This window comes from Sminthopsis crassicaudata, chromosome 1 (genome assembly GCF_048593235.1).
Source record: "Sminthopsis crassicaudata isolate SCR6 chromosome 1, ASM4859323v1, whole genome shotgun sequence".
Classification (NCBI taxonomy): Eukaryota; Metazoa; Chordata; class Mammalia; order Dasyuromorphia; family Dasyuridae; genus Sminthopsis; species Sminthopsis crassicaudata.
Genome location: NC_133617.1, coordinates 53,188,244 through 53,203,116, shown reverse-complemented (window position 1 = coordinate 53,203,116; position 14,873 = coordinate 53,188,244). Strand labels below are relative to the sequence as shown.

Genomic DNA, 14,873 nt, shown 5'->3' with positions numbered 1-14,873 from the left:
AGTCAGCCTTGATGTATGGGCCACTGTCTTTTATCTGTTGACTCTTTCCATCCTACTCATAGATATTTCCCTTTTTCCTGGCCCAGACTGTCAAATCTTGGGATTGAGATAAATTAATATCATACAATTCTATTAATGACTAATTATTAATTTGCAGTTTTATTCACTATGGGACAATGAGATAAAAATTAGGGAATGTGATACAGATATATACCCCTACTTTAAGCTTAAATTGAGTTGATGGCTTTAGCTAACTTGATGTTCTTCAGGCAAGGTTGGGCCTTATTCAGGACAATGGGACAGACAGGATGAAGGGAGTAGCAAATAGCAAAGAAGGAAGAGAGATGACACAGTATGGTGGAGAGGGCATCAAGTTTGAATACTCTGTGACCTTGGACACACAGCTTTACCAGCTTCTCTGGACTGAGTTTCCTTATCTAAAGGAAAATCTGAAAAATGAGGGGGTTAGATTAGATAATTTCTAAGGGCCCTAGAAGCTCTAAATCCATGACCCTATGAGGCTTACACAATAGATAATTTCCTCCTCATTTCTCTGCTCTAGGCCCGACACAGGAGTGACAGGATGATCAATGGCAGATCCTGTGAAATTTTGCTCGGGAAAAGGTGAGTCACCCTGCCAGATCAGCTGGAGCGCTACAGATCTTGGGGACCTTTCTTCCACTTGAGAAACATTTCTGCTTATGGAGGGAGAGGGAGAAAGAAGTTTTCGGAGATAATTTTTATTTTATTATTATTATTATAGCTTTTTATTGACAAAACATATGCATGGGTAATTTTTCAACACTGACCCTTGCAAACACATCTGTTCCAATTTTTCCCCTCTTTCCCTCCACCCCTTCCCCTAGATGGCAGGTAGTCCCATACATATTAAACATGATAAAGTATATGTTAAATCCAATATATGTATACATATTTATACAGTTATCTTGCTGCACAAAAAAAAATCGGATTTAGAAAAAAGGTAAAAATAACCTTGGAAGAAAAACAAAAATGCAAGCAAACAACAACAGAAAGAGTGTTCTTACGCTGGATGTAGCTGATTCTGTTCATCACTGATCAATTGGAACTGATTTGGTTCATCTCATTGTTGAAGATGTCCATGTCCATCAGAATTGATCCTCATACAGTATTGTTGTTAAAGTGTACAATGTTCTCCTGGTTCTGCTCATTTCACTCAGCATCAGTTCACTGTATGTCTCTCCAAGTCTCTCTGAAATCATCCTGTTGGTTGTTTCTTGCAGTTTGATAAAATTCCATAACATTCATACACTACAATCTATTCAGCCATTCTCCAACTGATGGGTTTCCAGTTTCCAGTTTCTGGCCACTACAAAGAGGGCTGCCACAAACATTTTTGCACATGGGGGTCCCTTTCCCTCCTTTAATATCTCTTTGGGATATAAGCCCAGTAGTAACACTTCTGGATCAAAGCTTATGCACAGTTTGATAACTTTTTGGATATAATTCCAGATTGCTCTCCAGAATGCTTGGATCTGTTTACAACCCCACCAACAATATATCAGTGTCCCAGTTTTCCCACATTCCCTCTAACATTCATCACTATCTTTTCCTTTCATTCTAGCCAATCTGACAGGTGTGTAGTGGTATCTCAGAGTTGTCTTAATTTGCATTTCTCTGATCAATAATGATTTGGAACACTTTCATATGAGAGGAAATAGTTTCAATTTCATCATCTGAAAATTGTCTGTTCATATCCTTTGACCATTTATCAATTGGAGAATGGCTTGATTTCCTATAAATTAGAGTCAATTCTCTATATATTTTGGAAATGAGGCCTTTATCAGAACCCTTTACTGTAAAAATGTTTTCCCACTTTATTGCTTCCCTTCTAATCTTGTCTGCATTAGTTTTGTTTGTACAAAAGCTTTTTAACTTGATATAATCAAAAATTTCTATTTTGTGATCTGTAATGATCTCATAGATAATTTTTCTTCCTGACTCATTGACTCACCATATTGGCTTTAGGTAGGACAGTGCAATGGAGTCCTTAATCCTTAGCAAACCAAGTGGTCTTTATTTAACATCAGGGAGTGTCTGCAATTTGTAAATGGTCTAGTTGAAGTAGGGGTTAGATACTCAATGTTCAAAAAGCCTCAGGACAATTTTAAGCTATTAAAAATAGATCACTAGAATGTCAGAGTTGGGAGGGCCCTTAGAACAAGAGATATCAGAACTGAAAGGGTCCTTAGAAAATGTCAGAGCTTGGAGGGCTCTTAGAACCCAGGATGTCAGAGGTGGGAGAGTCTTCAAAGGTAAAATGTGAGTTTTAAGAAGATGAAAGAAGAGATGAAAACCTCTGTGAACTAATACAGAGATACATAACAATATTTGGAGACCACTTGATACAATGACATTATAGAGGAAAACAACTTTGAAAACCTTTATTATTTTGATCAGTGATATAGTTGATCACTACTCAAGTCCAAAAGCCACTCACCTTCTTCTAGAGAGATGTGAAACTTAGGATGCATAGGAAGGATCTATTTTGGCTGTGGGACCCAATGAGGGAGTTTGTTTTGTGAACTATGGAACTATGATGAGGGCTTTATGATTCTATAAAAATTGCTTAATGGGGAGGGCCTAGTGCAAAGAGCAGACTAGTAAATGTATTTTTTTAAGAGTTAGAAGGAGTTGTGTACTAGATAATTTCCAGGGTAGAAGGGACCCTGGAAATTATCTAGTACACAACTCCTTCACTTTACAATTAATGAAACCAAGGCCTAAAGGGAGAAGTGATTTATTTATGATTACATAATAAATTGGTGGCAAAATTGGGACCAGAGGCCAAATTCTCCTAACTCGAGCTCTGGGCTCTTTCACATCCTAAGAATTCAGTGCCTGATCCCTCCTTTTTTCCCCCTCCATTTAATAGTACTTTATTTTCTCCAAAATTACATGTAAAGACAGTCTTCATTTTAATGAAATTTTGATTTCCAAATTTCCCTCCTTCTCTTTTACTTTCTCTATCCCCAAGATAGCAAATAATCTGATATGTTATATATGTACAATCATGTCATGTTGTGAAAGAAAACTCAGAACAAAAGGGAAAAACTACAAGAAAGAAAAAACAATAAAAAGGTGAAAATAGTATGCTTCGATTCATATTCAGCCTCCATAGTTCTTTCTCTGGCTGTACATGAATTTTCCATCCAAAATCCCTTGGAATTGTCTTGGATCACTGTATTGCTGAGAAGAACTTAGTCTATCATAGCTGGATCATCACATAATCTTGCTGTTAACTCTGTACAATTTTCTCCTGGTTCTGCTCACTTCACTCAGCATCAGTCCATGTAAGTCTTTCCAGGCTTTTCTGAAATCAGCCTTCTAATCATTTCTTAAAGAACAATAGTTTTCCATTACATTCATATACATTCTCCAACCAATGGACATCCACTCAGTTTCCATTTTCTTGCTACTACACAAAGGGCTCCACAAACTTTTGCATATGTGGGTCCCTTTCCCTCTTTTATGATCTTTTTGAGAGACAGACCCAGTAATATTGTTGGATTAAAGGGTATGTGTAGTTTTGTTGTCCTTTGGCCAGAGTTCCAAATTGTTGAGCTCTCCTTTCTTCCCTCATTTGACTTACAATTGGGGGACAGAACAGTGTGGGCCACATTTGGGGGGTAATAAAATATTGGAGGTGGGCATGGGAGAACTAAGGGATGCATTTTAAAAATCACTTTTCATCCTCAAGATGAGGAAAGGCTAATTTTCATTGGGGCCACCCAATTGGAATGGAACTAAGACATGAACAAGCTTGTAGAATGAGATGGAGTGGGGGGTGTGTGTGGGAGGATGTCTGTTGTGGACTGTTCTCTAACTACTCATTCCACTGAGGAATTTCTCTTTGTAGCTTCTGTAAGAAGAGATGGCGGGATATCCAAGTGGGTGATGTTATCTGTTTGCAGAAAGATGATTTTGTGCCGGTAAGTCAGCATTAGACCATTGTAAGTTTAGAAAGTAGAGTTTTCTGCCTGGAAAGATTGCCAAGAGTTATTTTAGCTATCCCCTGCCTTTTAATCCCTCTGTGCTCCTTTTGTCGAAGGTCTACAGGGAGATTTCATGGCCTGGTATGATAGAAAGGTTTCTGAGTTTTCACTCAGGCTCCCAGGGTTCAGACTCTACCTCTGATACAAGGATTCCCTTTCCTTTCTGATCCTCAACTATCTTATCTGTGTAAGGAGGGTTATAATAGTTACTTTTATGATTGACATGAGGAAAGCCCATAGTAAACCCCTAATTGCATGGAGAAATCGGAAATAAGAATCATTCTTCCGAAATCCATATCTCATCTTTCCACTTCCCTCCCCTACCTGACTTAGTTTTTGTCAGCATGCTTCCTCAGATCTAACTTCACTTTCTCTTACTGTAATTCCCTACACCCTTCTTTGTGGGACACCCAAAGGCTGACCTGCTCCTGTTGGCCAGTTCGGAACCTAGCAGCTTGTGCTACGTGGAAACTGCGGACATTGATGGGTGAGGACATCAAGATTTCTAGGACTGAGTGGGAAGGTGGAGGGCCAGCATCAGCAGGAGCATACCTAGAAATTATGGGCCCTTGGGAGATTTGGACAAATGGCTTTTTCCTTTCACCACCCCCTCATCTTCAATTACCAAACACTCTTTTATAAGAAAGAAAAACAGATAAACAATATTAAATGAGAAAGCAATCGTGACTGAGAGCATATGCAACAATCTGCCCTGGAAGTTCTCCACCTCTTTACCAATAGAATTCAGCCTGACATCAAAGGAAAGAGATCCTTAGTTTCCAAGGTCTCTGTGTGTAAAACATAGTGGAGTTAAAATGGACCTTTTTGATCACCTAATTTAAGCTCCTCTTTTTGCAGTTGTAGAAACTGAGACTCAGAGAGGGTAAAGAGAAGGTTGATATTCGGGAGGGACACATTTGTTAGCCATCTTCAAATACTTGAAAAATGGTTATATGGAAAAAAAGAATTAGATTAATTTTGTTTGGCCATAGAGAACAGAACAGGATCCGTGAGTGAAAAGTGTAAAGAAGCAGCTTTAGATGTGAGGCTGGGAGGAAAGCAAACCAACCTTCTTAGCAGTTAGAATTATCCAGAAAGTGGAAAGGGCTATTTATTTGAGAGATAATGAGCTCTCATCCCTGCAGGTCTTGGAGCACAATTTGAATGACTTCTCACCAAGTGAATTGCAGACATTCTCAGTCAGAAAGGGATTGGACTGAATGTCCTGGGAAATTCCTTCCAACTTGGAGATTCTCTAATTCTCTGAGATTTAGTTGACTTAACCTAAAATCTTAAAGATGACACAAAATGATAGAGAAAGGATCCAAATCCATTCTTCCTATAATATTATTTCTCTTTCCTTTTTTAAAGTACATTTTACATCTTTTGTTTTTTTATATCAACTCTATTTCCCATTGTAGCCCTCCTTCTTTCCCAGAAAGCCACTCCTTATAACAAAGAAAAGAAGAAACAGATAAAAAATCAGTTTGACAAAATTAACCAATGAAAAGTTTAATGTTAAAACATGCAGCATATCAAGCCCATAGTCCCTCACCTCTGCAAAGATGTGGGGAGAGGTTCCTTCTCATATCTCTCCTTTGGGACCAAATTAGACATTCGGTTTCTGAACTCAGCGTTCAGTTTCAGTTGTTTTGTCATTCTTTACACTGATCTTATTGCAATTATTTGTATCTCATCTTCCTGATTCTGACCACTTCACTTTGCATCAGCTCATGTAAGTCATTCCATGATTCTCTATGATCATCATTTTCATTGTTTCCTATAACCACCAAATTCAACAACTTGCTTAACTACCCTTCTCCATCAATGAATATTTCCCATCTTTTTGCCTCTTTATGGTCCATGGCTTATACAGTACAGAAGTAAGCTTCCTAAGATCAGATATAATTATACTTGTTGTCCTTGTCTTCCTACTGCCTGGTACCTAATTGATGTCTGATACTTGCTTATTGAGTGAATGATTGAATGAATCTGTAAAGAAGATCAGGCTGGAATGATTGTCCTCATTTTTACAGATCAAGGGAGAGAGAGGAAATGATTTAGCTAAGGTCACACAGCTAGTACGTGTCTAAGTCAGAATTCAAACTCTTGATTCCAACCCCAGTGATCTTTACTTTCTGAGCAATATACACTACATCTAGATTTGTGCTAGGGAAAGTGGCACAGAAAATAAGACCTAATCTTTGTCCTCATGGACTCGCAACCTAGTCTGGGGAGTGAACTGGAAACACAGAAAGAGATAACTAATTAATAATTCTCATTTATATAAAATATTTATTTATAAGAATAAAAATATCAACTTTTACAAACCATTTTCCTTTCAAAAATTTTATGAAGAGGGTATAGTGTGAATGGTATTGTCCCCACTTGACTAATGTGGAAATTGTGGTTCAGCAAGTTGAATGGGATGCCAGGGGGCACTCAGCTGCTAAAGGTCAGAGCTCAGAGACTAAGTGAAGTGTTCCATCTCTTCTTGCTGCCTGGTTCCCATTTGTTAGCCCTGGGTGGTTTACAAGGTGCTCTGACAGTCTGCTGAAGTAGATGCTGTGAATATTCTAATCAGCATCACTAAGGTTCAGAGCAGGCACTTACCCTGATCGGTGATTTGGTGATGAGAAAAGAATTTGACCACTTTCTCTGACTTCTAGTACTCTTGAACAAATAACAAAGTTATTCTAGAGTTAGAGCCAGAAGAGAGTTCAAAGATCATCTACTGCAGCCTTTAGCCTCTTGCTCCATTTTATAAATAGGACCAAATGATTAAATGACTTGCCCAATTTGGTAGTAAGTTATTAAGTGGCAGACTCAAGATTTGAGCCCAGATTCTTTAGCTCTAAATCCATTGCTCTATAGTAGAAAAAGCCTGCTAAAGACCTTAGATTAAAAAGCCAAGGTGTCCCACTGTATCCAGGGCCATCACCAGTCATCCTGATCTATATCTGGCCACTGGACCCAGATGGCTGTAGGAGGGAAAGTAAGGCAAGTGACCTTGCATAGCTGTCCCTCACTTACATCCAGTTCATTTGCATGTCATGGCATCACCTCCCTGATGTCATGGTCTTCTTTAAGAACAAAGGACAAACAACAACAGTAGAAAAAGCCTCCCTTTGGGAGTCACAGGATCTAGGACCTAGTTTTCTAAAGAAAAGGTGGTGGATTGTAGATGTAAGTGTGTGTGTGTGTGTGTGTGTGTGTGTGTGTGTGTGTGTGTGTGTGTGATACTCTCTGAGGTTTAGTGCTTCCCAATCCTGGGGAACCTGCCTCATGGTTGCCCTATCCCTGTCTTGTTGCCAGAGAAACCAATCTGAAGTTCCGCCAAGCCCCGATCATCACCCATAAAGAGCTGGTCAACACGAACAAGATGGCAGCCTTTGATGGTGAGCTGTTGCTAATGAACCATAAACATCAGTGGAAGGACTGTGTATGCTTCTTGTCCCTAACAGGCATGGCATTCAAGACAGGATTACAAAGGAGAGGAAACTGATTGATCCTACCCTCCCCTAAACTAATCCCCTTCTTGCTCTCTGGCGTTCTCTCCTGTCTACCTACCAAATTCTGTTATATGATTTTCAAATCCCTTAGCTTTTCCAGACTTCAGATTATTCTTTTATAAAATGGGGGAGTTAGACCAGCTAATCTCCCAACTATTTTCCAGTTTTCATGTCCTCTACTCTTTGATCAGCTTTCAGTTCTGCTGTTCTATGTTCAGTATCCTCAGGATCCTTCCAGCTTATTTTATCTCTTTCCTTCTCTGAAAACGTCTCAGTTCTTCTCTTTTCTCTCTTCATTCACTTCTTAAACCTTTGCACTCTAATCTCAAATCTTATTGTTTAACAAAAAACATTCTCTTCAAAGATATGAATGATTTATTAATTGTCAAATCATGGGAGCTTTTTATCAGTTCTCATCCCTCTTGACCCCTTGTTAGCATTTGGCAGTTGTTAATCTTTCTCCCTCTCTTCCTTTCTCTTCCTCTTTGCTCAGGCCCAATGCTCCATCTACTGTATCACTATCTGCCTAAATAACACCTCTTTACTGCTCTGTCATGCACCTTCTTTCCTTGTAGTCTCTCACTTGATGACCTCCTCAGCTCCCATGGATTCAATTATCTTCTCTATGCTGATACTTCTTATATCCATCCAGCTCTGGTCTTTCTCCTGAGTTCTATTCCTGAATCACCAGCTGCCTCTGAACATTTCTTACTAAGCATCTCAATCTCAAATCTCCAAAACAGGAATTTAGCAATTCCTCCCTCCCCTATCCCAACCCTGACCCTGTCCTAGTCTTTCCTATTTCCACCATATAATTCACCCTTTCGCTCCTCCCTTTCAATCACCCTGCTCATCCAATGAGTCTTGTCCTTCCACTCACATTAGTCTCTCTTCACTATACAGTCAGGCCTTTCATTCAGCTTGAATGCTACTTTCAGCAGCCTCCTAATTGGTCTCTCTACCTCCATTCTTTTCCTTCCCACCTTTTACATGGTTGCCAAGTTAATATTCCTAACCTGACCAAGCTTCTTTCCTACTCAGTAAACACCATTGTTTCCTTCTTGTGTGTGACATTTAAATCACTTTATCACTTGGTTCCACCCTCATTGTTTTTTTTTTTGTTTGTTTGTTTGTTTGTTTTGTTTTGTTTTTTGTTTTTGTTTATTTGTTGTTGTTGTTGTTTTTTAAGCATTCTGGGTTAGATGATTTGTCCACGGTCACACAGCTATTAAGTATCTGAGGTCACGTTTGAACTCAGGTCCTTTTGACTCCAGGGCCACTGCATCCTCTAGCTGCTGAGACTTCTCTGAGATTCTGTTCAAGTATCCCCTTCTACATGAAGCCTTTTCTAATTTCCCCAGCTGCTTAGTGTAGAATTCCTTCCTGCCCCAAATATATTATATTGAGTTGGTCAGTATTTTTGGATGCTTATAAGCCTGTGCTTTGTTTACCCTGATAAAGCTGCTTGAGGCCTAGCCAGGACTTTTTCATTTTTATACCCTCACACTATACAGAGAAGAGAGAGTTAACAAATCTGATTGATTGATTCATCCAATGGGGGTTTCAATCCAACCTTAGATATGCTATGTAACCCTGTACAAGATATTTAAAGTCTGTTTGACCCAGTTTCTTCATTGGTAAAATGGAAATAATAATACTCATCTCTCAGAGTTGTTTCAAGGATCAAATGAGATTATAATTGTAAATCATTTAATAAGGTATCTGACACATATTAGGTGCTACTTTAGTGTTAGCTATTATTATTGCTTTTTTTTTAAAATTAATTGTTCAACTTTTTTCTGGTTATACATATATATTAACTTTTTAACACAAATTTCTTTTTTTTGAAGCATACTATTTTTTATTTGTATTTTGTGTTTTTAATCATTTTTATTATTTAGTTATTTTATTTTTAAATAATAGCTTTTTGTTTTCAAATATATATGCAAAAGTAGTTTTTAACATTCATCCTTGCAAAATCTTGTGTTCCAAATTTTTTCCCTCCCTCCCCACTACTCCCTCCCTTAATCCAATATTTTAAATATGTTCAGTTCTTCTGTGCATATTTCCACATTTAGCATGCTGCACAAGAAAAATCAGATCAAAGGAGAAAAAGAAGAAAAGCAAGCAAATAATAACAAAAATGATCAAAATATTATATTGTGGTCTACATTCAGTCCCCATGGTCCTCTCTCTGGGTGCAGATGGCTCTCTCTATCACAAGTCTATTGGAATTGACCCGAGTCATTTTTCATTGTTGAAAAGAGTCATATCCATTAGAGAAGATCATCACATAATCTTATTGCTGAATACACATCTCTTTATGCATCATATTGGGAGAAGAAAAATCAGAATAAAAGGGAAAAAACATGGGAGAAAAAAAACCCAACAGAAAAATAAGATGTTCATGTGTTCATTTACATTTAATCTCCATAGTTCTTTTTCTGAATTCAGATGGCATTTTCTATCCAGAGTTTATTGGAATTGCCTTGGATATTATTGTTGTTGTTAATTGATTTTTCTCTCCTAACTCTTTCAGCACTGGTATTCTTTGCTCTCAGGGCCATGACATTTTGGTTTACATTCTGTCATACCTGCCTTTCTCATTTTGAATGTCTGTGTCTGGATTTGAATCTAGGTTTTCTTAGCTCTAGACTCAGAGCTCTTTTCTACTTCCAGACCAACCATCCTCACTTATCTCTAACTGTCTTGGGGTGAGGACCCTTAGATTCAGATTCCCAGTTGAGGCACTTTACCAGGTGACCTCAGGCTACTCAAAATTTTTTTATCTCCCTGAATCCAAAAATCTCTAAAATGGGAAGAATGTCTCATACTACTTAACTCATGCAGTCACTGTAAGGATTAAATGTAAACTTCAAAAGGACTATAAAATTAATAGTTATTATTATTATCATCATTACTGAGAACATGATATAGTGGATAGAAAGCTGGCCTTCACATCTGGGAAATCATGAGTTCAGGTCTCACCTCTGACATACACAGGCTCTGTGACTTTAGACAAGATTTTTTACCTCTCAGGGCTTTAGAAAACTCATTAAAAACATAAATTGCATAGAGAGTGGTGGCTAGCATTAGTAAAAGGGATTTCCTCCTCTGGAAGTCCTGTATAGCAGGTCCAGGCCTTATCCTATTAATAATATTGTTGTTAGTATAGATTTGGACAAGATAGTTAAAGGATTCCCCAAGGCCCCCTAGGAATTAAGACCTAAGATCTTCCCCATCAAAACTCACTGAGCTGAGCTCAGAGCTTGGTCAGTTTGAAGCCCCATGTTTGTTGATATGATAGGGACTGTGGTATGTGAGGAGCCCAATAGCCGGATGCACACATTTGTGGGGACATTGGAGTGGAAGGGAGAGAAGCATTCCCTGGACAGCGAGAAGATTCTCTTGAGAGGTTGCAAGATCCGCAATACTGACATCTGTTATGGCCTGGTCATCTATGCAGGTGAGTCCTAGTAGTCTGGAGTCTCTGCTGCAGCCTGGATCCTGCTGAAGGAGATGTGGCCCTGGAGTTGGGGGGAGAAAGGCAGCAGGGAAAGAGTCCCAGAAGTTTGGGAGTCCTGCCTTAGCTAAGTTCCATCTGTAAACTGAAACAAGGCCTTTCTTCTCTAGGTATGGGCTTCCTAGTTATGGGGTCAGACTAGATGGTTTTGAAGAATGCTCCTGACTACAAATCTTTCTGTTCTATATTCTAAGGGCCCTCCCAGCCCTGACCTTCTGGGTTCTAAGGGCCCTCCCAGCTCTGACCTCCTGGGTTCTAAGGACCCTCCCAGCTCTGACCTCCTGGGTTCTAAGGGCCCTCCCAGCTCTGACCTCCTGGATTCTAAGGGCCCTCCCAGCTCTGACCTCCTGGGTTCTGAGGGCCCTCCCAGCTCTGACCTCCTGGGTTCTAAGGGCCCTCCCAGCTCTGACCTCCTGGGTTCTAAGGGCTCTCCCAGCTCTGACCTCCTGGATTCTAAGGCCCTCCCAGCTCTGACATTGTAGGTTCTAAGGACCCTCCTCCAGCTCTGACATCCTGGGTTCTAAGGGCCCTCCCAGCCCTGACCTCCTGGGTTCTAAGAGCCCTCCCAGCTCTGACCTCCTGGGTTCTAAGGGCCCTCCCAGCTCTGACATTGTAGGTTCTAAGGACCCTCCCCCAGCTCTGACATCCTGGGTTCTAAGGACCCTCCCAGCTCTGACCTCCTGGGTTCTAAGGACCCTCCCAGCTCTGACCTCCTGGGTTCTAAGGGCCCTCCCAGCTCTGACCTCCTGGGTTCTAAGGGCCCTCCCAGCTCTGACCTCCTGGGTTCTAAGGGCCCTCCCAGCTCTGACCTGCTGGGTTCTAAGGGCCCTCCCAGCTCTGACATCCTGGGTTCTAAGGACCCTCTCCCAGCTCTGATATCCTGGGTTCTAAGGGCCCTCCCAGCTCTGATATCCTGGGTTCTAAGGGCTCTCCCAACCCAAGCCCTATTCTAAGGACTGTTCCAGCTCTGACATTCCATAATTCTATGCCATTAATGCAGTAGGTACTTAACAATAGTTAGAAACTGGCCAGCTCCTTTCCCATGTTTTCCCACCAGGTTTTGATTCTAAGATCATGAAGAACAGTGGGAAAATCAAGCTGAAGAGGACCAAGTTGGACCGGCTGATGAACAAACTTGTCATTATTGTGAGTGGTGTTAGTTGCTGGACTGGGCCCCCAACCCTCTTCTCTTACCACCACCCCCCGCCCCCACCCCCACTCCCCAGAGTCATTTGAGGAGTCTCAGAGGGGCTGAGAAGAGCCTGAAGAACTGAATTCTAGTTCCTGTTCTCTTACTGACTTATCATGTGGCCCTGGGTGGGCAAGTCATTTTCCCTCTTGAATTTCCCCTATGACAAAATGTGGAGATTGGACAAGATGATTTCTAAGGCTCTGTCCAGCATGATTGCACTGCATGATTTTTGATCCTCTGTCTTCTCTGTAACCCACCCCTCCCTCACCCCCCAGGGTGAGCCTCATATTTCTTGGGGCCTTGGCTGGGTGACCCCGACCTTGGCACTAAGTGGTGACCCGGATTAGTGACCAGACAGACCTGCTGGGTTGGGGTGGATGATCTGTTCATAGTCACAGCCTTAGATAATAGGAGGAAGTCCAGGAAAACAGGAAGTCCAGGTGGAGCATCAAGACTTTCTGAAAATAGGAAGCAGGTGGGCATTCAAACAAGCAAAGATTTGGCATCAGGCAGGCAAGGCAGGTGTGTCCTGACGTGTGGACTGAGCCTGGCATTGGGGCACGTAGGAGTGGGGCCGAGAAGGTTGGCTAATGAGTCACCCAAGGCTTAAGTACCTTTTTTTTTTTTTTTTTTTTTTTTTTTTTTTTTTTTAACCACAATGGAAACTCTAATGGAAGTTCAATGGGACCTGTGATTCAAATAAGATGTAGCATAAAATTTGATCTCACAGACTCAGGGATATACTCAAGGGAAAGTTCTACGTGGCCAAATTTCTCCTGTTACTTTGTATCCAGAGGAGATCCAACTCTCTCAGGAGAAACATTATTTCATGTTTGTTTCCCTTTGGGGCCAACCCCCAGGCTTTGCAATTAGTAGATGATTAAAAGTATTTGTTGAGTTAAAGTTGGAGGAATGTGGACTGGATAAGAGCAGAATTGAGTGGAGATAATGTAAGATAATAGCTGTTTAGTTAACACTTACCAGAGCTAACTGTAGAGTTAAGTGAATTTGAAGTTGTTCAAATGACGAGACCCAAAGATAGGCAATAATGGGTCAATGTCAACTTGGGAGAAAGTGTCTTTTAGGAGAAGCCCCAGGGATCTTGCAAAACCTTTTGTTCCAAATTTTCCCCTCCTTCCCTCCATCCCCTCCCCTAGCTGGCAGGTAGTTCAATACATGTTTAATATGTTACATCCAATATATATATATATATATATATATATATATATACACATATATATATAAGATAATTGTATAAATATGTATATATATATACATATATATACATATTTATACAATTATCTTATTGCATAAGAAAAATCAGATCAAGAAGGAAGAAAAAAAAAACTGAGAAAGAAAACAAAATGCAAGCAAACAACAACAGAGAGTAAAGAATGCTATGTTGTGGTCCACACTCAGTTCCCAAAGTCCTCTCTGTGGCTCTTTTCATCATTGAACAAATGGCACTGGTTTCATCTCATTGTTGAAGAGAGCCATGTCCATCAGAATTGATCATAGTCTTATTGTTGCTGTGTATAGTAACCTTCTGGTTCTGCTCATTTCACTCAGCATCAGTTCATATAAGTCTCTCCAGGCCTTTCTGAAATCATCCTGCTGGTCATTTCTTACAGAACAATCATATTCCATAAAACTCATAGACCATAACTTATTTAGCCATTCTTCAATTGATGGGCATCCACCTAGCTTCCAGTTTCTTGCCACTACAAAAAGGGCTGTCACAAACAAGTTGAAGACATTTTTAAAATTGAGTCAAATTTATAAGAATCCAAGCCATGCTCTAATTGATAAATAGTCAAAGGATATGAACAGACAATTTTCAGATGAAGAAATTGAAACTTTCTAATCAGATGAGTTAAAGTTGAAGGAATGTGGACTAAATAAGAGTAGAATTGAGTGAAGATAATGTAAGATAATGGCTATTTATCTAACACTTTTTCAGAGGTAACTGTAGAGTTAAGTCAATTTGGAGTTGTTCAAATGACAGGACCCAAAGATGGGCAATAATGGGTCAATGTTAACTTGGGAGAAAGTGTCTTTTAGGGGATACCCCAGGGATCTGCCCTCAATCTTGTACTGCCTACATCCAAAGACTTGGATAAAAACTTGGATGGCACATTTAAAAATATTTGTTGAGTTAAAGTTGAAGACATTTCTAAAATATATAGAGAATTGACTCAAATTTATGAGTCCAAGTTATTCTCCAATTGATAAATGGTCAAAGGATATGAAGAGACAATTTTCAGATGAAGAAATTGAAACTATTTCTATCAGATGAGTTAAAATTGAAGGAATGTGGACTGGATAAGAGTAGAATTGAGTGAAGATAATGTAAGATAATAGCTATTTATCTATTTAACATTTATTTTATTTTTTATTATAGCTTTTTATTTACAAAACATATGCCTGGGTAATTTTTCAACATTGACCCTTGCAAAACCTTCTGTTCCAAATTTTTTCCTCCTTCCCCCACCCTCTCCCCTAGATGGCAAGTAGTTCAATACACACGTTAAATATGCATCTAACATTTTATCAATGGAAAATATAGAGTTAAATGAATTTAGAGCTGTCCAAATGACAAGACCCAAAGATAG

At 39.7% G+C, this 14,873-nt stretch overlaps 1 protein-coding gene across 1 annotated transcript in view; it reads left to right on the top strand.

Moving 5' to 3' along the window:
• Positions 1–14,873, top strand: part of ATP8B3 (ATPase phospholipid transporting 8B3) — a 95,391-nt gene that overhangs the window by 36,530 nt on the left and 43,988 nt on the right. Inside the window, 6 exon segments of the mRNA XM_074303583.1 lie at positions 563–624; positions 3,899–3,971; positions 4,451–4,521; positions 7,350–7,432; positions 10,854–11,012; positions 12,127–12,215. Of these exon segments, the coding sequence (XP_074159684.1) occupies positions 563–624; positions 3,899–3,971; positions 4,451–4,521; positions 7,350–7,432; positions 10,854–11,012; positions 12,127–12,215 (537 nt within the window).